The 25,422-nt window shown below is 44.2% G+C and overlaps 1 protein-coding gene across 5 annotated transcripts in view; it reads left to right on the forward strand.

Annotated features, from left to right (window-relative positions):
* The window catches only part of JARID2 (jumonji and AT-rich interaction domain containing 2), a 241,439-nt gene that overhangs the window by 142,499 nt on the left and 73,518 nt on the right, over window positions 1-25,422 (forward strand). For all 5 annotated transcript variants that reach the window (XR_014297358.1, XM_082664387.1, XM_082664384.1 and 2 more), the window contains one exon: window positions 3,893-4,034. Coding sequence is in view for 4 of the 5 variants with exons in the window: in XM_082664387.1 (XP_082520513.1) it covers window positions 3,893-4,034 (142 nt within the window). In the remaining variant the exon portion in view is untranslated. The remainder of the gene's footprint in view (window positions 1-3,892; window positions 4,035-25,422) is intronic.

The following is a 25,422-nucleotide window of genomic DNA, read 5'->3' on the forward strand; positions in this document are numbered from 1 at the left end:
AATAATGTAAAAGATCAGTGGCAGGGCTTTGTTCCGTAGGGTAAAGGAAAGGCAGTACTCATTGGCTTGTCTGATGGTCTGATAACGGCTCTTCTGCCCCGTGGTGTTGTGTTCCATCTTGCTGACCTGGCTTTTCTGGACTGGGCACGTGGTACGAGTTGGATGAAAACGTTCAAAATGAAATAGGGTAGCCAGTCCACTGGAGATGTGAATAAGGGGGTGGGCGGTGTGCAGAAAAGAAAAAAGCCCAGGTTTTTCCAACCATGGAGACTGTCTAACTAAAAATAAATGTACATTTTCTCTGTGCTGATGTCAGGAGGGGGGTACTCAAATTGAAACAGTTATACGCAGAACAAGTCACCCCCCCCCCCCCCAGTAAAGGCTGGAAACAGCTGAGGTCTTCTAGTTCACAGAACAGGCAAGCAGTCCCTTTGTGTGGGCCCCTTTTTCCTGATCTGGAAAGTGAATGACAGCCCATCTGTCTCGTAGTTCAGGTAACAGACATTGTTAATCCTTGGAATGGAGGCATCTTTGGTGTTCTTTGAAGATATTAGTCTGATGAGGGCTTGGGACTGTGGACTCAGCACTTTGATTCCTTTTAATGGAGCTCAGTCATGCCTTAGTGTTTCAGAGCATTCTCATCCTTTTGCCTGACATTGAGCTCACATACAGTCAATTAAAATTCCCCCTTTTCATGTAAAACTTGATAATCCAGTTTCCCTGAATTTGTGCTTGGGCAGTTGATTTCTTTTTTTTTTGGAGAAAAGAAACATTATATCCTTGTTCTAGACTGATGCCTCTTAGATATGAACACTTTTTTTCCATCATGCGTTACTTTTTAACTGTATTTGTCATTAGCAGGGTCTGATAGCTGTGTGATAAGTTTTAAGCAGCCTTACTTCCTTTCACAAAATTAATGATCCAAGGTGGAAGAATGCCCCAGCAGAACTTTGGTTTTGGGCGCCTTACTGTGAGTGAACTTTGGATTTGGGTGCCCTAACATGAGTTGTATTATGATAGATTGTACAAACATAATTCCTGAGATCTAGTGCACACTTGCCCAGAGCTTTATAGTGTCTTAGGGCAATTAGATCTCTTACTGGCTTGAATCTTGCTTCCCCCTGCAATAGTGGATCTCAAGATGTGGCCCCTAGACCAGCCAAAGCAGAACCAGCATCATCTGGAAATTTGTTAGAAGAGGACACACTGGGGTTATGCCCAGGGCGTAAGTTTGAGGGTCACTACTCTTTACAGTCTACAGAGGTTCTTTTTGTCAGAATGACAAGGGTAGAGCTGTCATTGAATAGCTGAACTTTTCTCTGCTAATTCATTCCTTCACTTACTCACTCATTCACTCATGAGCTGCTTGCTCCCTCAGGAGATGCTTGAGATCTTGTTATGTGCATACCAGAGGGGACAGCAAGTGCTTCTTCCTCAGGTTCACCGAGCAGCGCCTGCTGGCCCTTCTGTTTTCCTCCTTGTTCCAAACACAGCTTCAGACAACCACCTCTTCTTCCTCCTTCACTGTCACCAGCACCACCACTGTTTTTGTTTTTGTTTTTTAGGTGTATTGCACATACCAGCTTTGCTCTCCTCGTTTTGCTGTTGCAGGTTTGCTTGCTGGCTCCAGTGATTCGTATTCACTGCCCTCCCCTATTGGTTACCCTGCAAGTGCAAGATTTCTTCTTTGTAGCTACTACTAACTGATACATACAGGAGTATCTCCTCTCACTACTAAAATTTAGGCTTTGTTGGATTTTGCCTGTATCCCCCGTGCCCTGGCATATGGTGGGTGTTAAAAAATGAAGTTATATTTCCTTCCTCCTTTCTTGCTTTATTCTCCTTTAAGTCCTTACATACTATTGAAAAATTTGAATTCAACCAAGAGTACACTTTTATTTTAGAGATAATCCCCCTTAAAAATTAGTTTTATATATGGTTCCATAACCAGAATTTTTATTTTGAATTTACCATCCTTTTCAAGTGTGGTAATTCATCCATTAGCGCCTTTTTTACACGTGACTTATATTATGTCCCTGGGCTAGTTTCCTAATCTGCGTTTATAAGTATGGTCTGTATCTTCCTACTATTTGGTGGGCTGCTGCGTGGTCATCCCCCCCCTTCCCCCCACCGCCCATGACATTGCTGCAGTGTGCTAATTTAGTGCTGGTCAATAGAGATGTTACTTCAACCACATATGTAGCGTTAGTTTTCTAGAGCTGCATTACAAAATTTTAAAGAAGCAGGTAAGACTAATTTAAGTGTATTTGACGTAACCTAATAATACATCCGGAATATTTCAAGAATTAATATCAAATTATTAAAGAAATGTTAGTTATAGTGAGTTTTAGATAAGGTTAAATAAAAGTAATAGTTCATCTTCTTACTCACATAGCCATATTTCAAATGCTCAGTAGCTCCCTGTGACTAGCCGTTACCGTAATGGATAGCACTGCTCTCATCTTTGAAATGTTGGCCACACTTCAACCCTTAGACTCATAGATTTCCCTGCAATTATGTCTCCTGTTTGCCTCACAGTGCAAACGCCCCACATTTTCTGTTTCTCTGGGAAGTTGCCTAGTGTTTTCACTTCCATATTGTAGTCATGACTCCCAAAGCCACAAGTCTGAGTGACAGCCATGGGATTTTATTTACTGCATTGTATTAGATTTCCAGCGTTATGTTATTACTCATACCCTGAAATGATGTAAAAATAGATAACTGGGGAAATGCATGCGTAAACAGGCTAAGTCCCAGGGTTTTGTTGCAGTATACTGTGTTCTTCCAGAAAATCTTACCCAATATGTAGAATATTGTGTTCTATATAGTGTTTACTGCAACTAATAGGAACCACTCTTTAAGTGCTTCAACCAAAAAGGGATTTAATACAGGGACGTAAGTGCTTACAAACTTGCTGGAAGGGTTGGGAGAACAAAAATCGAGGGGCCACCCTGCCCTTTTGGCTTCACTTAAAAGCCAAACACCGTGGCTGTGAAAATGCAGACACTTGCTAGCATTTCTGCTGATGCCCAGAGGCTGGTGACTAGACAGTGGAACTGGGGGCCGGTGGCTGTGGACACTTGTGTGGGTACAAGCCCCCCGTTGGTAGAACCTAAATCGTATCCAGAACCCTAGATGCAAGGACATCTGAATGCTAGAAGACCAGGCTTTTATTCAGCTGTGACCCGTTGGCTGGTGGCTCAGCAGCTTCTATGTCACTTCGCGTAGCCCTTTTCCCAGTCTGGGTTACTAGTGGCTCATCCTGGGGCCACCAGACTCCCTCTTCCGCATGGTACCGTGTATGGAGTCGTGGAGAATCCTTATCCTCTGAGACAATCAGATTCCAATACAGTGACTCTGATACAGTGGATTGCTATGAAGAGCAAGTTGTACAGTCAGACCTCTAGTTAAGGACTGATATATGGCCACAAGGTAATGATTGATGCTTTTTCTTGGGTGGCAGGTACTGGTTCCTGAAGGCAATTCCAAAAAGGATTTCAGTGTTTCTAGAGTAAATATTTAGCCCTGGAAGGGTAACTAGTTTGAATCGGTAATACGTGAAGTTTGTTTCTTCCTTTCCACTCCCCAGCCCTGAAAGACGTTGATGCACTTCAGAAAGGATGCTGTAGGGCATTATTACAATCACACATTTCTGCTTCACTTTCTTACTGTGGTGGTTATTTCTTTGGTAGGCATCTCACTCTCGTGTAAGGTCTAAAGTAGGATGAGGTGGGACTTTTTCCCCTCCATTCACAAGGGATGTGTACCTTCTAATTCTCTTCTATCCAGATTCTTGTCTGCCCATATCAGCCACTGTGTAGGGTTAACTGTGGTAAAGTGCTGCTTCCTGATGTCATGTATTGAAGTGTTTGTCCCCTTTTTTCACCTGTAGGGCTCCTTGGTAATGGCCAGTCTAAGGGATTAGGACCAGCATCAGAACAGTCAGAGAATGAGAAGGACGATGCATCCCAAGTGTCCTCAACTAGCAACGATGTTAGTTCTTCAGATTTTGAAGAAGGGCCGTCGAGGAAAAGGTTAGTACTCAAGGCTGAAAATATTGCTGCCTTAAACCAGGGACTTCACACTAGGTGCCAGTTTTGTCCGCGTGGGGACAAACTTGGGCCCACTCACCCAATCTCCTGATTTTTTCATAGAGGAGCCAGAATTCTGGAGTTTTGTATCAGATATCCTGGTTTCTAAATATTGTCCACTAATTATTATTAGAGATGAATAAAGCAAAAAAATGCTGTGGACCAGAAGAAAACACTTTCCTGCCATAAAAATTGGCCAAAGAGTTGCCAACTTGTAATTCCTGTCTTTGCTGTTCATTTTAATTGATTTTCATCAGTTGTATTCTTGAGTATATTAGATGGTATTTCACCATTTCTAAAGAGATGTTTCTAAAAATTTGAAGAATTAAATGTGGCATTTCTGAAAAATTTTTCCCCTTGTCAGGAAAGCAAAATCCACTTGGTGTTAACCAAGTTAGTAGGTGTGAAATCGGTTCTTAAAATTAATTTACCAGCAGGTTTTAAATTTTTTTAAATGACTTTCCTAAATAAGCTTTAGATAGCTTGATCAGGAAGTTGGCTATGGTAATTTGATAAGAGTTGTGGCTTCATGGTCAGACAGTGACATTATATAATAACGCTTTTAATTGGGTGTTTTAAAAACCCTTTGTTAGTTATCAGCCTCATTTCACGCCTTGTGTTGTCTGCGCGGACCGCCACCTCCCTTAGAGTTTATATTTCATTTCATTCCTTTTCTGCTCTCATACTCAGTGTTTTCCTGGATGACAAGATTAATTACTTTTTCTTAGAATCTGTTTTTTGGAGAGGTTTGGGAAAGGGGGGAAAAATAACTCCTGGTCTGGACTTCGTTGTTTGCCCTTTCTATATACAGAATTACAGTTACTTTTCAGAAACCATCTAGTTGTGTATATCTAATGAAGAACTGAATATGGTGGCAAATTAAGAGGAAGGGAGAAGAGTGGCCATGTGTGGATACTTAAAAGCCTTAACAGAACTGTACTTTAGATCTGAAATTTGAGATGCATAGCTCCAAGCCTTTATTTTCCTCTGTCACACAGTGTCTTCAGTTAGAATACCCATGGTATAGAGTCTGTATTAACTTCCATCCTCTTTTTCCCTCAATCCTCGGCACTGTGTCTTAGAAGGTGTCATTGGATTTGTTAGTACAATTAGCACGCGTATGTAAGAAGTATCTCTGCCAGTGTACTGGACTTTGTATGTTACTCTATTTAAAAACATTTGGCTGAGTGTCTCAGTGTAAGCCTTTAATGTTTCAGATGCTCTGTGACAAACATTCACTCTGCCCCAGTTTGAAAAGTGCACCGTCACAAGAGGGAGAGTTAAAGGGTGTGTAAGAAAAACCACATTAGTAAACATACTGGAATGTGTAATAAGACTCTCCATGTTTCCAAACATGGGTGGGGGGGTCATGCATCATCTTTCATCTGTTTTTGAGGAACAAAAGTCTGTGACTGTGGTTGGAAATGACAGTACCCATCCTTCAGCTACATGGCCGTCCATCACCCTCACCTCTGGTGAGGTCGGTCAGCATGGGGGTATGATGACAAAGGCCATTAGGCTTCATTCTCTTGGGGTGGGTGTGGGGAGCCCTTTGTCCCTGGCTCCTAGCGCCTTTCTCAGATGGCAGTGCTGCCGGCTTCCTCTTTGCACGGGACTGTGGTCCTGTGTGGCAGCTGTGTGCAAATCAGTCAATTAACTTTAATTCTCCAGGGCAGTGAAAAAGAGAAACTTTGTTTAGGGGAACTTAGGGAAAACTTAACGCATTGCTAATCTGCTTTAATTATTAGTGTGCCAAGTACCTTGTTTTACTGAATTACGGATTCATGACAGCATTTTGGGGAGTTACGATCACAGTCTACTATCAGGGACATATAGTGTAGATTAAGGTTTTGACAGGTTAGGCTAGATTTAGGGCTGCTCTGGGGTGGCCTGTGTTGCAGAAAGGGGCTACACTACCCATCCGTAAACTACGGTAGTGTAGTTAGGGCATAAATGTCTTGAAGTGTTGCAGGGTACATAGCAAATAGAAAATAATAACTTTTAATAATTTTTGGCTTATTTTGATTCCTTGTTGGTATTTAGCATAAACGTTTAGTATAAATTCTATGGTATGAGCCCTGCCTTGTAAGGGTATGAACTGGAATCTGAATTCCTGGAGCTTTGTCAGTTACCGTCAGACTTCAGTGCTCAACCTTCCTTCATGTTACATGTAACGTACCTTTTCTAAGAAGCTGACGAGTGTGCTGTCTCTGCTGATTCCAAGCCAAGCCCAGAGTAACTACCTAAAGTGGTGATTTTGAAATGTCGCTGAAGCGACATTGAACTGATTGTTGACTAGATCTTACTCTTTATCTAGCGTCTAAAATTCCCATAAATATGCACGAGAAGAGCATGTTTTATGATGCACCACTTGCATTCTCTTTTGGCATTTAGACTTTCTATGTGAGAACACTGAGTCCTAAAATTCCAGTCATGATTTATGTATTTGTTTTGGAAAATGCTCTCTCTCTCACCCTCTCTCTCACTCTCTCTCTCTCTCTCTCTCTCTCTCTCTCTCTCTCTCCCCTCCCCCCTCTCTCTTTAGAATGATAGGAATTGCTAGCTATTTTTGTACAGTTAATTGCTCTTTCTAGGTGCATGTTTTTAGGATCACCAGTTAATATGCCTTTGTCTTGGTGGGGGAGGGAAAGAAAGGGAATTTATGTTTGACTTCCTTAAGAAAAATTGAACTCTGATGTGTAGACTATGCCAACCTCAGTTTAGACCTTGCCCTGAATTTCCAGCCTGCAAGTTGAAGCAATTCCATTTTCTGATTGATGCTTGTAACACATTTCTTAAGTCTTTAGTCAAAACATCCCATGTGTTTACACTGTGTTATTTTTCTACCGGAAACCCCCTAAGCTATGTTTGGTCCTATGTACTTGCAGCCATTGGTTTTACTTAAGTTGGGGATCTTTTTGGTACATAGGAAGCAGTAGAATCCAGAGTTCCATAGGATTTATTTTTCTTGATTGAGGCAAAAATAAAAGGTATTTCTTTACCTAGTCATTAAAAGGTCATCATCTAAAGTCACTCTTTGTAAAAGGAAAAGCCAACCTCTCTAGAAGCTCTTTGCCTGTTTGATGGACAGGGCAGCCCAGCCATTGAAGATCTGAAGGACTCAGCACTGGTGGGAGTTCCTAGGCGTTGGTTTTCTTTTTCTTTTGATCCCCGTGGTAGGGTGAGTTTAATAAATAATTTAAAAAATCATACATTAATTAGTTCTTACTGTTTAGAATGGAAACATTGTAGAGGTTTTCCACCTTTAATCATGCCATGCCTAGCTCCTTACCCTCCCCCCCTTATATTGCTCATCCCATGATACTCGGTTATTGTAAAATTTGTTTCCTGCAAGAAGTATCTGAGGATTTTTAGAAACCAGAATGGACCAGTTTTGTCAGTCATGTGTGGATAGACTGTGAGAAACTTGGGAATGATGGTTATGATCAGGATAAGGGATTATGTGTTTGGCTGGTGGAAAGAAGGTGTACAAAGAAGTTGGTGACATGGTATACTTTCAGGTGTAAGTGCATGGGAGATCCAAAATGCATGGTCCTTCAGGGGTCACTGGACTTGGCCACTCAGGTATCTAGCAGAATTAAGTGTTGTATGTACTTATTTTATCTTTGGATGGGTGGTAGTTCTCAGGGACGTGTCATGGGCACCTTGTGGTTAAGAGTATGGGCTGGAGCCAGACCGTGTGGCCTCTTCTGGCTCAGCTGTCTATTATGTGTTCTTGGCACGTTCTGTAACATCACTGGGCCTCGGTTTTCTCACCTGTAAAATGTCTGTGACAGTAGTAACCACCTCATGGGGGGTTTTGTGTCCTAGGCAAATTGATTCATGAGGAGCTCCCGGGTGTATGATGAGGACCCCGTGTGAGATATTACCGTTAGCCGTCATCAGCGTGTTATGACACATGAATTGCTACATGGGGACATGCACATTCACTGAAGACTTCTCAAATGTGATTTTGATGTATGCAAATTGTGATTTATATCTTTTCTCCATGGTGCCGCCCTCACCGCCATCCATGGGCAGATGGAAAAGTGTGGGCCTGTGTCCCTCTTTTTTTTGAAGTTTACTGAGTCACGGGAAGGACCCTAATGGTGTGGAGTGTGAATTCTTCCACAAAGCTTGTTGTGACCAGGTATTTGCTTGCAAGGAGCAGGTGTGAGTGGGGTGAGGTTGTAGTTTGTGAAGATGCTATCTGGGCTATTCACATGTAAGTCACACCTAAGCCCTTGGGGGGTGGCCCCTATTTCGCTAGTACTTAATAGTAAGATCCCTGACACAATTTTAAAAGCAAACTCCACGAGTGTCTACTGAACTAGTAAAAAAAAAATAGTGTGGACTGTGCCTCTGTAGGGATGTAAGTGTTTTCTTTTTATTAAACAAAGAGCTGCTGTATTTTAGTTATTTAAGCCTTTGGGAGTGTAAGACTTGATGGAGTTCAGACAGTCAGTCCTGCTCTAGGAGGTTGGATTTTGAATGTGGAGTGTTAGTGGTGAGGACTTGGTGTGGTTCAGGTTTTGGATATGAATACATGTTGAGATGATGAGAATTCTCCCAGGCTTTTAATAGGCATCCCTTTTACAGCTGAATTGTCAAATATTACTGTTTTCCTTATTATTTCTGTTCCGAGGTACTATGTTGACATGCAGTAGTTTGCTACCTCCAAGTTTGGAGAGAAGATAGGCCCTTCAAATGCATAGGATTCTTACTGGGCAGCACGCAGTGTTAGAAATTGGAGTTATTCAACGTCACCATCCTTAGGAATTAGAATTTTAAAAGCCTAAATAGTTTTTACATATCTGTGTAACAAAATGCATTTGTAGGATAGTTTAATGTTAAATGCACTATTGAATTCAGAGCTATCTTGACTGAAACATACTCTCTACCTACAGGAAGTAAAAAAGGTGCCAAACTGATGAACTGAATATTATGTGGCACCTTTAATAACCACAGAAAATAACTGTAGAGTTACATAAATGTAAAAAATGTAAACCTAGCTGTGTCTAGCCCCATCTGCTCTTTTAATTTACCCACACAGCTGTCACTTCTGGTGCTCTTCATTCCTTCCTTTAGATCTATGTGGCTTTCTGGTATCATTTTCCTTTTGATTTTGCTTATAGGACTTTAACATTTCCAATTTCTGCTGGTGTTGGATGACTCTTTTAGGTTTTTTATATCTGATAAGGTCTTTATTTCACCCTGATTAAAAAAGAATCTTCTTATTAGGGTTGTAGAATCACATGCAGTTGTGAGAAATTCACATTCAGTTTTGGAAGATATTTTTGCTGGGTATAGAATTGTAGGTTAATAGTTCCTCCTCCTCCACTCCCCCGTGGAGGTTGTTAAAGGTACTGCTCCACCATCTCCTGGCTTGCAGTGTATCTGGCAAGACATCTGCTTCTAAAGCTTTAAAAAATCTATCATACAATATGCTTTCATATAGATTTCTTAGATTCTTGTGTTTGGGCTTCATAGAGCTTCTCAGTTTTGTAGATTTCATCAATTTGGGAACGATTCGAACCGTTATTTCTGCAGGTATATTTTGCATGCGTTCCTCCCCCTGCCCTGTAGGGATTTCAGGTGCACGTATATCAAGGTGTTCCAAGTTGTTCCACAGCTCATGAATACTCTGTTCATTTTATTCCAGTCTTTTTTTTTTCTCTGTTTCATTGTAGATAGTTTCTACCTAATATCTGCAGACATATAGTTTTCGCCTCAGACATTGTTGTCTTTAGTCTCTAGACGTCTCTAGATTTTTTCATAATCTTTAGTGTCTCCCCTAATATAGCTTAGTCTTTGTTCTACCTTCTCGAACATATGGAATGGAATTATAATGGATGTTATTAGTGTCTTTGTCTACTAACCTATCATGTGTGTCACTTATGGTTCATTTTGGATTGATTGATGTCCCTGCACTCAATGTAGGTCATATCTTCCTCCTATTTTGCTTGCCTGGTAATTTCTTATTGGATGCCAGGCATCGTAAGTTTTCTTTTGTTGGGTTCTGGGTATGTTTGTATTTCTCTGCCTCTTCTCAAGCATTGCTCTAGGGTATGATTAGGTTACTAGAGAACATTGAACCTTTTAAGCTTTGTTAGGTAGGGCCAGAGAGCAGTGTTTGGTGTAGGGGTAGGTTTTCCCAACTACTCAGGTAGGACCCATATAAGCACTTTACTCAGTGCCCTGTGAGTTATGTGTACCATTTTGACAAAGCATGATTCCCAGCCCTGTGTGGGGTTTGGGGAGTGTTCCCTGTAATTCTTTCTTGTGGTACTTTTCCTTGGGTACTTCCCTCACACACGTGTGCTCAGCGGGTACTTGAGGAGGGTCCTCAGCAGATTCCAGACTTTTCTGTGTGGCTCTTGCCTCTCTAGTACTCTGCTCTATACATTCTTTTCCTCCCCAAACTCTCAATTCCTTCTCCTCAACTCAGGGATTCCTCTGGATTTCTCTCAAGGCAGTAACCTGGGCAGTCATTTGTTTCCCAGGGACCGCGGTGCTTTGTTGTGTGATGTCCATTGTCTTGTGTGGATTTTTAGTTTCTTCAGGCAGCAGGGGAGTCCTGTCCCTGTTACTCTGTCTCAGCCAGAAGCAGAAGTCCTGTCTGTTCTTTGAATGTTGACTGAGAGAAAGAGAATGAGATAGAAACACAGCACGGGAAATGTAGCTACTGTGTTTGCACTTTATCTTAGTCACGGTCATAACCTCACGTTTAATTAGTCATCAAAAAAGGAAAAAGTGAATTGCCTAAGTAGGCCCCAATGCAATGAAATAGAAAATTTCAAAATAAAGAAGCAGCTGACTTATAAATAGAAAATCTCACTCCGCAAGAGAGCATGTTGCTAGTAGAAATCCATCCTTCATACTCTTTGAAGCGCCAGAAGCTCTGTCTCTAAAAGAAGAACTGTCCCTTAGTGAATATAACATATCGTGCTAATAAATCTTACTTTAATCCTTGTGAAATACCTGGAAGGTTTTATTACCCTGTTTTATAGCTGAGTCAACAAATGTTCAAAATACTTCACCAGTGGCATGTTTCGTGTAAATAGCAAAGTCACGATTTGAACCCAGCTCTTCATATCTCTAATGCCTGGAACTTTTCCACCATGTCACCTTCCATCAGGAGTATCGGATGTAGGTCTTATTTTTTCAGGTACCTTCAGGACAAATTCCAGAAGGGTGCTCCTTTGGGTCAGCAGTGCCCGGCTTGGCGAGCTGAACCGTGGCTGGTTCACTGTGCCTCTCGCCCCCTCAGCTGAGCACCTCCATGCACTGGACAACTCTTGCGGCCCCTCAGATTATATAGCCTATAAATGGTCTCTTCTCTGCTGGTGCTTGTGTTCCTTCTTTAATGTAATAAGTGAAATTTTCTGTTCATTGTAAACCAAGCAGTAGATGACAGGTGAATCTTCAGTTTCTTTTGAGTAAAACACACTTTGCTTTTGAAATCATTTCTGGAGCCTTCCAGTATTAGAGGTTAGAGGTCATGCTTTCCTGCACAAGTCATCCTGGGTGTGAGAACTCTGAGGACCTAACTGACTATTTTATTTCAAGTGACCGTTCCAGATAGATCGTGATGACTTAGTGATTATAGTGGGTTCTTCCTACATCCCTCTGGGAAAATACGCTTTTCTTTCACTTCACTTTTCACTCTTGTTGGCTCACCTCAGGTTCCTGCTCATGGGTGGGTCTCTTTCACCTTCCCTGCTGTTCAAGTTTGGGAGGGGAGTTTGCACCTCTCAGCTCTACACACCTTAACCCTGATCTTAAGTGTTTTCCCAGATTAAGTGGCCACCAAGGTGAATCTGAAAGTCACGTGACTCCAGTTGGCTAGCAGAGAGCTGGGAGAGCCTTTCTGACTGTGCCAGGGCTTCTCAGTGTCATCACCCACGGTCATGGTTAGATACAGATTCTTCTCCTGCAGCAGCACCCCCTGGGCTTTGTTCACACATCTCAGATCCTGCTCATGAGTTCTGTCCCCTCGGTAACCCAAGACATTGGCAGTCTGTTCAAGAGAACCCTCCCGCGTCCCGTCCCTCATGGTGACATGGAGCCTGGCTGTGGTGTCTGCAGAACCATGGAAGCCGCTCTAATCAGCATGACGTCTGACTGGTTTTGCACATGACGTTTTTTATGGGTGGTTGGTTTATGGGATTCCCTGTTTCCTCTTCCTGTCTTGGAATTTTGACTGTGTGGCAGATTGTTACCTGTGTGGCATGACTTGGGGGTTTCAAGACAATGTTTTGCATTGCTTTGGTTTCCAAGAAGCAGACCCTTTTCCTCATTTAACAAAGCATCTTGTGGAGTCCATCTGTGTGGTCCTTCTCACACGTTAGGCCTTCTTGACTGTGCATGTGAAAATGCACGAGCAGTGCCCTTTATGGAGGACTAAAGGCGCAGCCCAGTCACGGATCAGAGGATCAGAGGAAGGAAAGCCCAGGTCTAGGTGGTGCTTTGGGAGGTGGGGCGGAGGACGCAGAGGGTGGAGCTTGGAAGAATCTGGAACTGGGTGGGGATTGAGGTTGCTTCGTGATTGCCCAGACCTGGGCCGGTGATTCGGGGTTCCCTGTGTGGAATGTGTGTAGATTTGTTTGGCCTAAATGGCAGGACGGACTGCAGGTTCCCTTCCCTTTGGAATGTTTTCTTTCTCCCCTCTACCCTGTGCTTCTAGCTTTAGCAGAGGTGCACTGTTACCGCCCAAACCAGCATAAGTAGGGCTGAGGGGTGCTCTGTGTGCTTGACTTCACCCTGGGCTGAGCCCCTGCATGTTGTCCTGGGTTGGGTACGTGGGAGGCAGGAGCTGGCGGAAGGGCGTCACCTCTCATCCCCAGTCCCGCAGACTCTCACTGGCCTGCTCTTCCTTAGGGCCGTGGTGGCGAGGCCGGGGGAGGTCGGGTGTGGAGGGCAGTGTTCAGGGCTTGCGGGCTGCTGCTTGCACTGCGTGGTGTTCCTGTCCTTTTCCGGGTTCCCTGTCCTTGCACGGAGTCTCCTTACCTGTTTTCTCAAGGCACTCCCCTCCTGGGAGAGCCTTCCTGCTGCTTCTCTCCTTTCCCCTTCTTCTTCTCGGCCCTGTGGACATGGCACGTGGCTTTAGCCTCCTGAGACCCCCCTCCTGACTTCAGTGCCTCTGGCCCGGCACTGTTCATAGGTGTATCCCCGGGACCAGGACTCTCATACAGTCCGTGAGGCCATTGTTCCTGGGACAGGAAGACAGCTTTCCAGGGCCTTGGTGTCTATGAGATTTTCTAAACTCTTGGAGTGATGCTGGGTCCCTGGGTAGCATTCGAACATGTGTAAACTATTGTGTGTCCATTCCTCATGGCCTCTTGATCTTATGGCAAGTGACCCCTGGGTGGGAGACTTACCCCTGATTGATCCTCTGAGTTAGATGGTTTAAGGAGTGACGTGTTTTTTCTGGCGCAGCCTTATAACTAGGCCTTTGATTAGAAATCGGGAGAAAGAAAATTCTGAGATTCCAGGATCGTGTGGACTGACACTTCGTCTCCTTGGAGAACCTTTTTCTGCTGCTTAACTCAACTTTTCCTCTTAACTCTCCATGAGAAAGACAGTCTTCCAAAAGAATTACCCCTTTGCAGGGTGGCTTCGACAAATGTTTATGTGCCACTTCTGGTGTGCCGGCCAGATTCTAAATTGTTTATGTGTATTAGTCCATTTGATTCTCACAGCAGACCCTTTGCGATAGGTCTTTGAACATCATTCCCGTTTTGTAGATGAGAAAACTGACACACAGAGGGGATTGGGTGAACTTGGCCGGGAGATGAAGCCCCCAGATTATTTCAGAACTCAGTAAATGGTTTCTACCCACCTTGAGTGGAGTGGTGCAGAGCCCCCATGGAGTGCTGGTGTTGGAGACGGATGGAAGAGTTCTGTTTTCAAAATTTTGGGAGAGGTCTGAGGATTCTTAGGGCTGGGCCAAGCGATACCTTTCTAACCCTCAGAGGAGTGGGACCTTCAGGGAAGCAGAGTCCAGGAATGCTGATTTCTTCATCAAGATTCGAGTTGTTTGCCAGGTACTGGGTGGATCTAAGATATGGTCGATTAAGCCTCATTTTGAGCTGCAGGAAATCTCCATTCCAGAGGGAAGAAGGAAAGAAGCAGATCATTTCAAATGCTGTGTGTCGAGTACCATGGAGGATGTGACGTCTGTGGGACACTAGGGGGTGTCTAGGGAAGTTGGGGCACCCTACAGTGAGCTGACAGGAACATTGAGTTTTTCCTTTTGTAGACGCTTTCACTCTTGCTAGGCTCTAGATTCCGTGGAGAAGCTCTTGTAACTTCCTGACGGAGGGCGTTGGGAGCCAGCTTCTTGGGCACGGTAACACGGAGAGGCAGGCCCAGTGCCGGGGGCGCAGCCAGCCCGGTAGCTGGATGTGCTGGAGCCACGTTAATCCCGCCGTGAGCATGTGGGGCGCTGCAGAGCGGGGAGGGCCAGCGCTCCATGCCGGGAGCTTCTTCGCAGAGGCTGAGCCTTGACACATGGCGTGGTCCGCGTGCTCTGTAGCAGGCTGTTTCTGGAAGGCCTGGTGTGCTTCAGAACTTTCTCTAACTGACTTGACCAGAGGGCTGGAAGGGGGCAGGGTTTAGTTACTAACTTTTCTGTACAGCACGTTTGAGATAAGAAGGTTAGTTGATATTTTGAAGGGGCACACGTGTTTGTTGGGACAAAAATATAGGTCCCGCTCCAGTTTTCTTCCGTCTTGCAGAATCCATCGTCAGGATTGACGCATTACTGTAGTTGATTTAAGCAGTCACCTGTAGTGAGAGTAGGGTGCACCTGACACCCCACCCTGCCTGTCCTGGGCCTGCAGAGACCTGCAGTGGTCTGGGAGCTGTGCAGGCTTCGAGTTGGACCAGCCCAGGTAGGCCGCCTTGCAGTAACCAACAACCCAGGTGGTTCTTCGAATTAAACACGGTAACGTATCTCAGCAGTAGGTAGGCGCCTGCTGTGCTGTAGCCTTGGTCCCCAAATCACTCCAAGCCAAGATGTGCTGAGAGGCACGGGAATTGATGTTTGTTGGATGCGTGTTGAACGATAGCATTAGTTAGCTTCCTTTGATTAGAGGAGGGAACAGATGGGTTCCCTGTCTTCACCTTAGTAAATGAAAAACAAACCCCAGTCGCGATCTCTTTCTTTTTTTGAACCAAAGGATGAATTGACTTAAACATAGAGGTTCTTGGATAATCAGAAAGGGATTGGCGGGGGGGGGGGGGCGGGGGGCTTTGGTAATTGAAAGCTATCACTGTCATTTTCTGGGTTTGATTAGGAGACTTTTAGAATAAATTTATGTTGGCTTCATCCTTACTTGACTTTTAAAGTTATCATTGGAATTTCCATTTTTAAGTGTCTCTTAAAGCACCACATATCTGGCCTGGCTAATTTGGGGTGGGGTAGCACCTTGTATATGGAGTAACACAGTGTAGGAATCTAAAGCAGGGAGAGGTGTATCCTTCTGGCATTGTGCAGATTATTTTCAGATTTACTGTTAATGCTTATCTTCCTGGAATCGTGTATTAAGCTTTTTCATTAGTGAAGCTGGGCTCCTCTTTCCTTAACACATTACTTTTCCTGCTAGAGAGGAATTCTGTTTAGAGAAGTCTTCGTAGATAGTCAGTTCTTCTCCATAAAGACGTACCACCCTCCTAAGAGGTCAGTGCACATGGGTCTCAGTGTGAAGGAAGGAATGGGAAACATGGGGCCCGCCCCAGAGCACGTGTGTCCTCTGCAGGGTTAGAGATTGGCAAAATCCCTTTGATTTAATTGGTCATTAGTTGTTACCGAGGACAAATTTTTGGATGCTTGTGAGAATGGGCAGCTGCTCCCAGAATTCGCTTGAGGTTCCTGGTAAGCACACAGGCTTCTGCTGCATTTATTTGTTTAAGGAAAATGGTAGAACTTCATTTGAGGCAGTTTTATTACCGCTGTGGCCATTTCCTTTTTCTGTTAGCTCAGAGATCTGATTGCAGGGATATGACTTCCACCTCCTATGCAAATGATGGTGTAGCATGCATGCTTTGTGGTTGCCACGGAAACTGGATACCAGTTTCCTTCCTTCCTCTTCTAGCACTGCTCTTCCTTGTGTTTTCGATATGAACGTCTCTGTCACGTGCTTTTGTCCTCCTTGCCTTTTACGCTCCCAAAGGACAAATGTAAACGCATCCCTGATCTCTTCAGTGGTATCTGACCCTCCCGGAAACATCTTATCAGTTCGTAAGTCTTCCTTGATGAAATGGAGAGCGAGCACAAAGACAGACGACACTGGTTCCATATGTCTCACGTGAAAGGCACGAGATGCTGGGTTTGTGGGGTTTGGAGTCACCTCATTTGCAAAGGGGGTGACAGCCATTAGTGTCACTTGTGGTTCACATGTGAGTGCTTTTGCAGGGGTTGTTAGACATGGCTCTTTATGCAGAATGTTCCCTGATGTCAGCATCCCCCCTGGCTGCTTAGCAGCTCAATTAAAAGCAGTGCACATTGTTGCTGCTAAGATGAGGATAGAGTGTTCTCATCACCCCCGCCCTACCCTTTCCCTCTCTTCTTCCCTCCTCTTCGTTTTGATGGTAGGATTGGCTGGGTGGAGGGAGGCACTGCGCTAGAGAGATTCTAAAGGACAGGTCGAGGAGGGAAGGCAGCAAGGAAAATCACTTGTCAGGGGCAAGCTTTTGGTTCATTTCTGCTGTTAGAAATTCAGAAATTTAAAGAAGAGACCATAATAATAGATGGGTTTTTTCCCCTTGGAATAAGGTAAATGTGGGACAAGAATATTTTCTCACTTGCTTTAGGCTCAGTTGCTTTGATCTAGAAACATAGAATCTATCATGGCCTCATAAAATGCCTTGATAGATCTCTCCCGCGAGCTTAAAGCCCGTCCCATAGGATGAGTGTGGAGTCAGCAGCATCTGTGTGATTTTTTTTTTTTTTTTTTGGAGTGTGTTTGGGCAGGGAGGGAATTGGGTAATCATCGCTATCTAGCTGTGCTCGCTCCATGTTCAAGCTTTAAAAGGGTTTGGCCCTCAGCTCCCTCACAGATGGGATCGTCCTTGCTTTGTATCCCCAGTGGCTGGTGGAGTATCTGGTATGTTTGTATGTTTTTGTGAAGGTAAACAAATTCTAAGAGTAGCCAAATAAAGTGTAAGGAAAGGAAATCTTTCTAGAGGAGTTGTTCTGTTTGAGAAGCATATTTTCCTATTTAGAATTGTCCAGATCCTACATACCCTCTTATCATATTGGAAGGTAGGTGCGTGTGTACTTGTGTGTCTGTCTCTCTGTTGTGTGTTGTTGAAGTGTTGCCCATAGTTCTTTATTTTAGAGGGTTAGGAAAGACTGGAGCTGTTTTTTGGTAGTAATATATTATTCTGCTCTTTTATTCCCCCCCACCTCCCCAGCCGTTTCTCCTCCCTTCTTATCTCTCCTCTGCTTCCATAATACTTCCTGGGTCCAAAATTCCACATCCATCTATATAGAAACCAAAATATAACTTGTAAAATGACTTGTCAGGGCCTCTCTTGTGACCTCTGATTAGGATATAAGCAAGTACCTACTTCTGCTTTCACAGCAGGTTGTGGAGTCCTCAAACCACTGCAGTGTAAGTTTTCTGCATTTCCATCAGGCATTGTTAATCAGTGATGCCAAGTGAAGGGGGAAAATGCCTTCTTGTCTGAAGGCCATGTGGTTTTTCCTGTGGTGCTAGCTTAGTATTGACTACTGTTTTCTGGTAGAATTTTGAGATATTTAACCAGATCATCGAATTCCGTGATAATAAGCATTATTCTCATTATGATGGTAACAGATATATCTGGCATTTTTTCCTGTTACCCTCTCAGATCTTGGTTTTCCCAGAGGTCAAAGAAGACTTAGCCTTTGTTTATTTGCATTTTTGGAGTTTATTTCTTAAAGAAAATTTACTCTGTAAAGTTTGAACAGCATATATGACCACTTTATAAAAAGCTTCAACTCTGTAGAATTGGCATTAATGTTAATTCCTGCTGTCTACTGTATATAAAATGCAGAAAGATTGAAAACGTTTAAAAGGAAAACGAGAGCTGGGTCTTAGAAATGAATCTTTGTCCTGTTGTTCATACTTGGTTTCAGACATATTTGGAAATGAATGGAGGCCTTCTGAGATGTTGCTTCTTTCATAGGAAGTACTATTTTGTTGAGTATATAACAGTGTAATAGGCCAGGTGCTTTACTTGACTGGGTCAAGTAAATTGTTCTCTGATAATATAATTAAAAAATAACGCGAAGCAAGCATTGGCTCTGATGTATTATCGTGTAAATCCATTTAGTGGTTATTGATTATTATCTTGTGGGAAGGCTGTTTTTGTCAGTGCCTACTTATCTGGGCCTGGTAGGATTACTGGGGCCTTGTTTCCAGGCCGAAGCCCACCTTGGCTCCTGCAAACTATTGGGGAATGAATGGTCTGAAGAGGATGCTTCAAGTAACCATGAGCACGATTCAGGTCAATCTTGGGGGATACTTCGTGATTACCCTATGATGTATTCATTAACTTAACATTTTGTTTCTTCCCTGTTAACTTGGAACTGTGCAGGATGGGATTCTAGCAGTTTTAAAATATATGTAGTTTTCAGTCCTTCTTTCTCTAGAACGTAATTATAAATTTGTTCAGCCTGTTATTCTGCCCCCAAGAACTATGTTTGCATCCATTGTGACAGCCTGCAGACTGTACTATAATCTGCTTGCTGGTCTGGCAAATGCCATTGTGTAATGTGGACTGGCACTTGGCCTTTCTGGCGCTTGTCGTTATTCCCCTTTGTAGGGATTTGAGCCGCTCTGGCCAGGATTTCTCTCCCTATATTCATTTCTGAGGCCTCCTACCGTCCAGTCTCATGGAACGAGGCCGGGATAAATAGAGCCCTTATAGATCATCTGAATGTCAGATCATCCTGGTGCACAGATGAGAAATCTAAGGCTTAGGGAGGACTGGGCACTGGGAATCCTCACGGTGAGAATGTCTGTGAATGTTTGAAGTGATTTTAGAACCAAATCAAAATGTACATTGATCTTGTCCATACAGCCAAAATCTGTATTACGTCTCTGAAAGATGCCCTCCTGCTATGAGCTTGGGCTGTTGTTGAAGCCAGAGGAAGGTACGGCAGTACAGCTTTCCCTGGGTGCTGGAGACCTGGGTGTTTCGAAGGTCAGGAAGAGTGATGCCAGCAGACACACAGAAGGCTCGCTCAGACTGCTTTTTGCGGGGCCCTTTCCATCACCGTCACCGCCTCTACTCCCACTACCTTTGGTACAAACGAGGGCTTGCCCATGTTATTCAGATTTCTTGGTTCAGCCCTCAGATGGGCAGGACTTAATTTAATCCCTGTTTGAGGACAAACATTTTTGCCCATCTTCACCACTCTCCTGTGTTTGCCCAGATATTTTAAAATTTATACATAAAACAATGAAATTTGTATACAAAGAAAGTATTTAAGACTGTAGATATAATTTTCTCCTTCGTTGAAGCAATTTGAGAAATGAAGAGGCTCACAGATGTCAGTTTGGACAGTGACACCCACGGATTTCCCAAAGAGGTTCTGTCTCCATTGTTGACCCTTAATCTAGGAACATAGAAACTGATTTTGTTGAAACCCCCTTGAGCCAGTAGCCACTAACTGCACGACAGTGGGAGTGGACACACTTCTCTTAGCCAATAAAGCCAGTAGGGAGCCTGTTCCCAGGCCTGCCTGGCTAGGTAAGCAGGCTAAACCTGCCGTGAGCAGTCCCCATATATTTTTGCTAAGCGAACTAGGACCTGCAATACACACGGCACCAGTGTGGCACCCTTTATGGTGCTACCTTTGAAAGTAGACTTTATCAAAATTGAGAGGACAAATCCAGAATTAAAATCTCTCTGGACTAAATCTGGTTTTGTTCATTTAAGATGTAAAGTAGATCTTTGATGCCGGCTGCCTCAGCAATTAAACGGGCCTTCGTGTCCAGTATTAGGGACAGGATGCCTCTGTAATGTGGTGCAGTGGAGAGAGCAAAGCCTTTGGAATAATGTAGATACTTGCTTGGCATCTGTGTTCTTAAAAGCCAGGTAAAGTCGCTGAGCCTCCATTGCGTTGTCCGATAAATTTGCACTACAGCACCTTACGGAGCTGGCTCTAGCCCAGTGGTTCCCCGACCTGAGCGTGTAGGAGACCACCTGGAGGACCTTTTAAAGCCCAGCTTGCTGGATCCCACCCCCCGGAGTTTCTGATTCAGTTAGTCTGAGAATTTGCATTTCTGATAAGTTCCCAGGCAGTTCTGATGTTGCTGGTTGGAGGATCACACTCTGATAACCAGGGCTCTGGTAACCACTGGACTAAACGCTGTTCATGATTTTAAAGCACATGGCATATCACTGTCCCTCAACAAATACTAAATATCCATTTTCTATCGAGTCGCTGTGTAAATGGACCGCGATGACCCCGCAGTTACGAGTTCTGGGAGCCGTTAGCCTTTATCAGGTAGATGCAGCCTTTGCTCCAGAAAGACTTGATCTCAGAGCAGTATTCTCCCCTTGTGGCTGCTTGTTAGTTTGGGTGACTCCTTTAGGTAAGAATTTAGATGAATTAATTTTTCTTTTCTTTGGTGAGCTGTGATCATTTTGTTGTTCTCTGGTTTGGGTTCTCCTTTGAACAGACCTTTACTCAGCCCAACAGGTGACGCGTGGCTCGAATTCATCGGTTTGTGCCCCCCTCCTCTTTCCTTCATACACGTTGAGTTTAGGCCTTAGCCGCTCTTCCCATGCCTGCTTGAGATGATGCCTTTCGAGACCTTTTTCATTATATGTCCCCAAACATTTCCTTCCTCAGCTTGTTCATCTGCTTTGTGCAGAAACAGAACAATGATGTCTTTCCTTCCCTTGTGGTTTATTTGAAATTATTTATAGACTGGTCTCTGGCTGCATGCCGCCTCCTTCCCAGCCCCCAGGCCCCGGTGTAATTTGTCTTCAGGTAGTTGCTTACGTACAGTGTGCCCTACCTAAGGGCACACTGTCTGAGTGGAAGTATTTTCCTGCTACAAACAACTCACCAAAGCGGACAATGTGATTTCATCTTGAATTGCCTTTGCACGCGATTGTCGTGGGCTGGCTTTAATTCCCCATCTATAGGATGATTTCCAGCTCCCTGTAGGTCATCGTGGGTGGTGCACCCTTTGGCCCGGTAGGTGCACCCACACTGATGGCATGATACTAGGTCTGGGGATGTTTCCCGCTGTTCTTTCTGGGCTGTGGAGAGGAGAAATTGGAAACGGTACTGTGTCCCTGCAGGTTATTTCTTCTTTTGTTTTCTACTTAGTATCCACGGATGGTATTCGGCTGACAGGGAGACAGTGCACTATCCGTCCCATCCCCGTTCTACGGTTCTACCAGGCCTTTCCCCACAGCCCTTCCAGGGCACGTGTGTGAATATGTGTGCGCCCGGCAGCGGCGGGGTGGGAGTGAGAATATGTACATACGGAGGTGCCAGCGCACCTCCCATTCTTTCTCTGATTTCACACGTCTCAACTTGCAGAGGATTTAATTTAATTTATACCCGGCGGGGGAATTTGCCCATAAAACACACACACACCTCCATAAGTCTGTCTCCACCTTTCACTGTGTGCCCAATTTCAGTGTTTTACAAAGCAAGTTGTGTTTTAGATCAGAGGAGGAGAGATGACACTAAATAACACTGTAGCTGTCCCTTGGTGCACAGAATTCATATACTTCTAGTCATGTTTGCTGTGAAGGGCAATTCCATATACTGATCAACATTTTCTCAGTAGCTTGTCTTTTAAAATGAAATTTGTTGTATTTTTAGCTTGTGGGTTTCTTTTCAGGGGCGGTGGTGTCTCCCAGAGAGTGTTGCACAGCGATTGGGATGAGCCAGTTCCCTTGAGGAGGTGCTGGGGGGAGGGAGTGTCACAAAATTTTTGCAAGGGCAAAATAGGGTCACTTCTCATCTGTGTTTATTTTACCCACTGTCAAGTGTGGATGGGAATGCTTTGGTTTACAGTCACCGTGACAACAGAGGCTACTCCCTGCCCCTCAACAGGCAATGAACCCATTCATTTATCCAAGTGCCTCAAAATTCCATTATGTGCATTCCATGGACTGTTAATTCAAGTATTTTGACAGAATGTTGTTGTGTGTTCTCTAAAAGTATTCAGTAGTGGCTTAATCCTGTTCAAGTCACCAAATACGTGTCTCGAGGCACTGTTTCTGTCTCTCAGGGGGCGATGAGAAGAAGGATGGTCAACAACAGAACAGGGTTCCTCAACTTCCTGTATCTGGGGCTTTTCTGTGCTGGGACATTCTCTGAAGTTTTGTGGTCGTATATAACTGAATTTTTTTCTTTCTACGCCATAAATAGATTTGGGCTTTGTTTTCAAGAAAAATGCTTTAAGTTACCACCAAGTTAAATCTCTTAATTCTGGCTAGTTTATTTCCAATTTCTGGGGTGTTAGGTTACTTTTGTTAATTTATTACTTTATTTATATTTATTTTTGGCTGCGTTGGGTCTTCATTGCTGTGTGTGGGCTTTCTCTTGTTGTGGCAAGCAGGGGCTACTCTCCATTGTGGTGTGCGGGCTTCTCATTGTGGTGCAGAGCACGGGCTCTAGGCGTGCGGGCTTCAGCAGTTGTGGCCCTCGGGCTCTAGAGCGCAGGCTCAGTAGTTGTGGCGCATCGGCTTAGTTGCTCAGTGGCATGTGGGATCTTCCCGGACCAGGGCCCGAACTCATGTCCCCTGCATTGGCAGGAGCATTCTTAACCACTGTGCCACCAGGGAAGCCCTACTTTTGAATGTTAGTCATTGTGGTTCCCGCCCCAGCTTTATTGAGATATAATTGACATATAACACTGTGTAGACTTTAAGGTGTATAACCTGATGCTTTGGTGTATACACATATTACGAATGATTACCACAATAAGGTTAGTTAACACATCTGTCACCTCATGTACTTTTATTTTTTGATTTAATCTTTTAAATATACAGTAAAGTGTTATTAACTAAGTCACTATGCTGTACGTTAGATCCCCAGAACTTACTCATGTTATAACTGGAAGTTTCTACCTTGATCACATACACACACACACTCCTGCTAATAATGACTCTCTGTTTCTATGAGTTTGGTTTTTTTAGAATCCACAGCAAATGAGGATCACAGTATTTCTCTGTCTGACTTAACATGACGCCCTCGGCAGCCATCCCTGTTGTCATAAATGGCAGGATTTCCGTTTTTATGGCTGAATAATACTACATTGTATAGTCATACCACGTTTTCTTTATCCATTCATCCCTCCACAGATTCTTAGTTTGTTTCCGTATCTTGGCTGTAAATAATGCTGCGGTGAACATGGGGTTGCAGGTATCTCTCTTCGAGATAGTGACTTCATTTCCTTCGGATGAATGCCCAGAAGTGGGATCGCTGGACCCTGTGGTAGTTCTGTGTTTAATTTTTTGAGGAGCCTCCATGCCGTTTTCCAAAGTTAGCTGCACCAGTTTACACTCCCACTGACAGTGTGCGAGGGATCTCTTTTTCTCCACATACTCCCCAGCATATGTCTTTCTCATGTCATTTTTCCCTGTATAATGTTTGTATTCTATGTTTTTACGTTCCCTTAAAATGAGTTCAGTTCGTGGAAGAATGAGAGTCTGGTGGGCTGTCCTCCTGAGATAGAGTTTGAGTCCTCACCTGGTGCCTTCGTGTCCGCAAAGGTCTGGCTCTAAACGGACCCAGCCCAGCCCTCAGGCCCCACTGGTTTTATTGTTTCATTGTTGAGCTAATCAGCCTAGAAGCCCAGGGGTGTGAGGTTGTCTTTGTAGCTGTTTGCTTTGAGAAGGGGAGGTCAGGAAGGAATAAACTACTTTTCTTCCTGGAAAATTCTCTTCTCTTGAATGATTGGTTCCCAAGCCTGTTTCTATCCCAGAGGGAAGTTGTTTCGAGGGCCAACTCCCTCGTGTGGCCCAGGTCCTGTTCTTTTTTTCTTTTCGTTTTTTAAATACATCTTTATTGGAGTATAACTGGTTTACAATGTTGTGTTAGTTTCTGCTGTATAACCAAGTGAGTCAGCTGTATGCAACATCCCCATATGCCCTCCCACCTTCCCTATCCCACCCCTCTAGGTGGTCACACAGCACCGAGCTGATCTCCCTGTGCCATGCGGCTGCTTCCCACTAGCTATCTATTTTACATTTGGTAGTGTATATATGTCCATGCCACTCTCACTTTGTCCCAGCTTACCCTTCCCCCTCTCCGTGTCCTCAGTCCATTCTCTATGTCTGCGTCTTTATTTCTGTCCTGCCACTAGGTTCTTTGGAACCATTTTTTTTTTTAAGATTCCGTACATATATGTGTTAGCATACGGTATTTGTTTTTCTCTTTCTGACTTACCTCACTCTGTATGACAGACTCCAGGTCCATCCACCTCGCTACAAATAACTCAGTCTCATTCGTTTTAATGGCGGAGTACCAGGTCTTGTTTTGTAATTCTCCTGCTGCAGCTCCATTACGCTGCACTTCATGGAACCCAGGCTTCACGGTCAGACCCGGAAGGCAGGGTGTGTGTTTGCTGGTTCCCTGAGGTTCCTTTCCATCTAGCTCACGGATTCTCGGCCTCAGTTTCCCTTTCAGGTGTACTCCTGCATGTGCTCACGTTTGAGGGGTCTTCCCCGGCGTAGTCAGTAGTTCTGGGCCTGCCTGTTGCCTCTCCTTTGTTGAAGGGGGAGCGGGATGAGAGGATGGATATTCTGAGTTTTAGATTGATAGCGAATCCTCAGAGCTCACTGAGTAGTGTTTCCGTTGTGTGACTCCTTGCTCAAGTTTGTTGGTGTCTTTGTAATCCCAGAGCTGAAAGATTGTAGAAGTCTAGGACAGGGAGGTCTCACTCACCTGGTGGCACCAACAGCTCCAGCGATGCACCCTGTTTCTACCTGTAGGATTCATTCATGTAACATTATCTGCTTTCAAAATTGTGTAACACAAAGAAAACAGTAATTTGCGGGGGGGAAACCCCTGTGACGTTACATTGCTGTACTCTGCATCCCTGATGAAATAAATCCATTTCAGAAAGCACTGGGTAAAACCTGGGATACCTGGAATTGTGTGAAATAGGAGAATCAAACACAGAGAAACCTGAGGAAGAGCACAGCTGAGGGACTAAGCTGGGGAGGGGAATGACCGTCCTTCTGCAAACCAGTGGGTTCCCAGGATTAACTTCTGGGGGTCTTTTCTGGGAGTGAGGTTGTTATCACTGGTCTCTGAGGGTATTTTGGAGGGAGTGGGGGGAGGCAGAAAACTTTGAAGTGT

This window comes from Grampus griseus, assembly GCF_964374135.1.
Source record: "Grampus griseus genome assembly, chromosome: 10".
Lineage (NCBI taxonomy): Eukaryota > Metazoa > Chordata > Mammalia > Artiodactyla > Delphinidae > Grampus > Grampus griseus.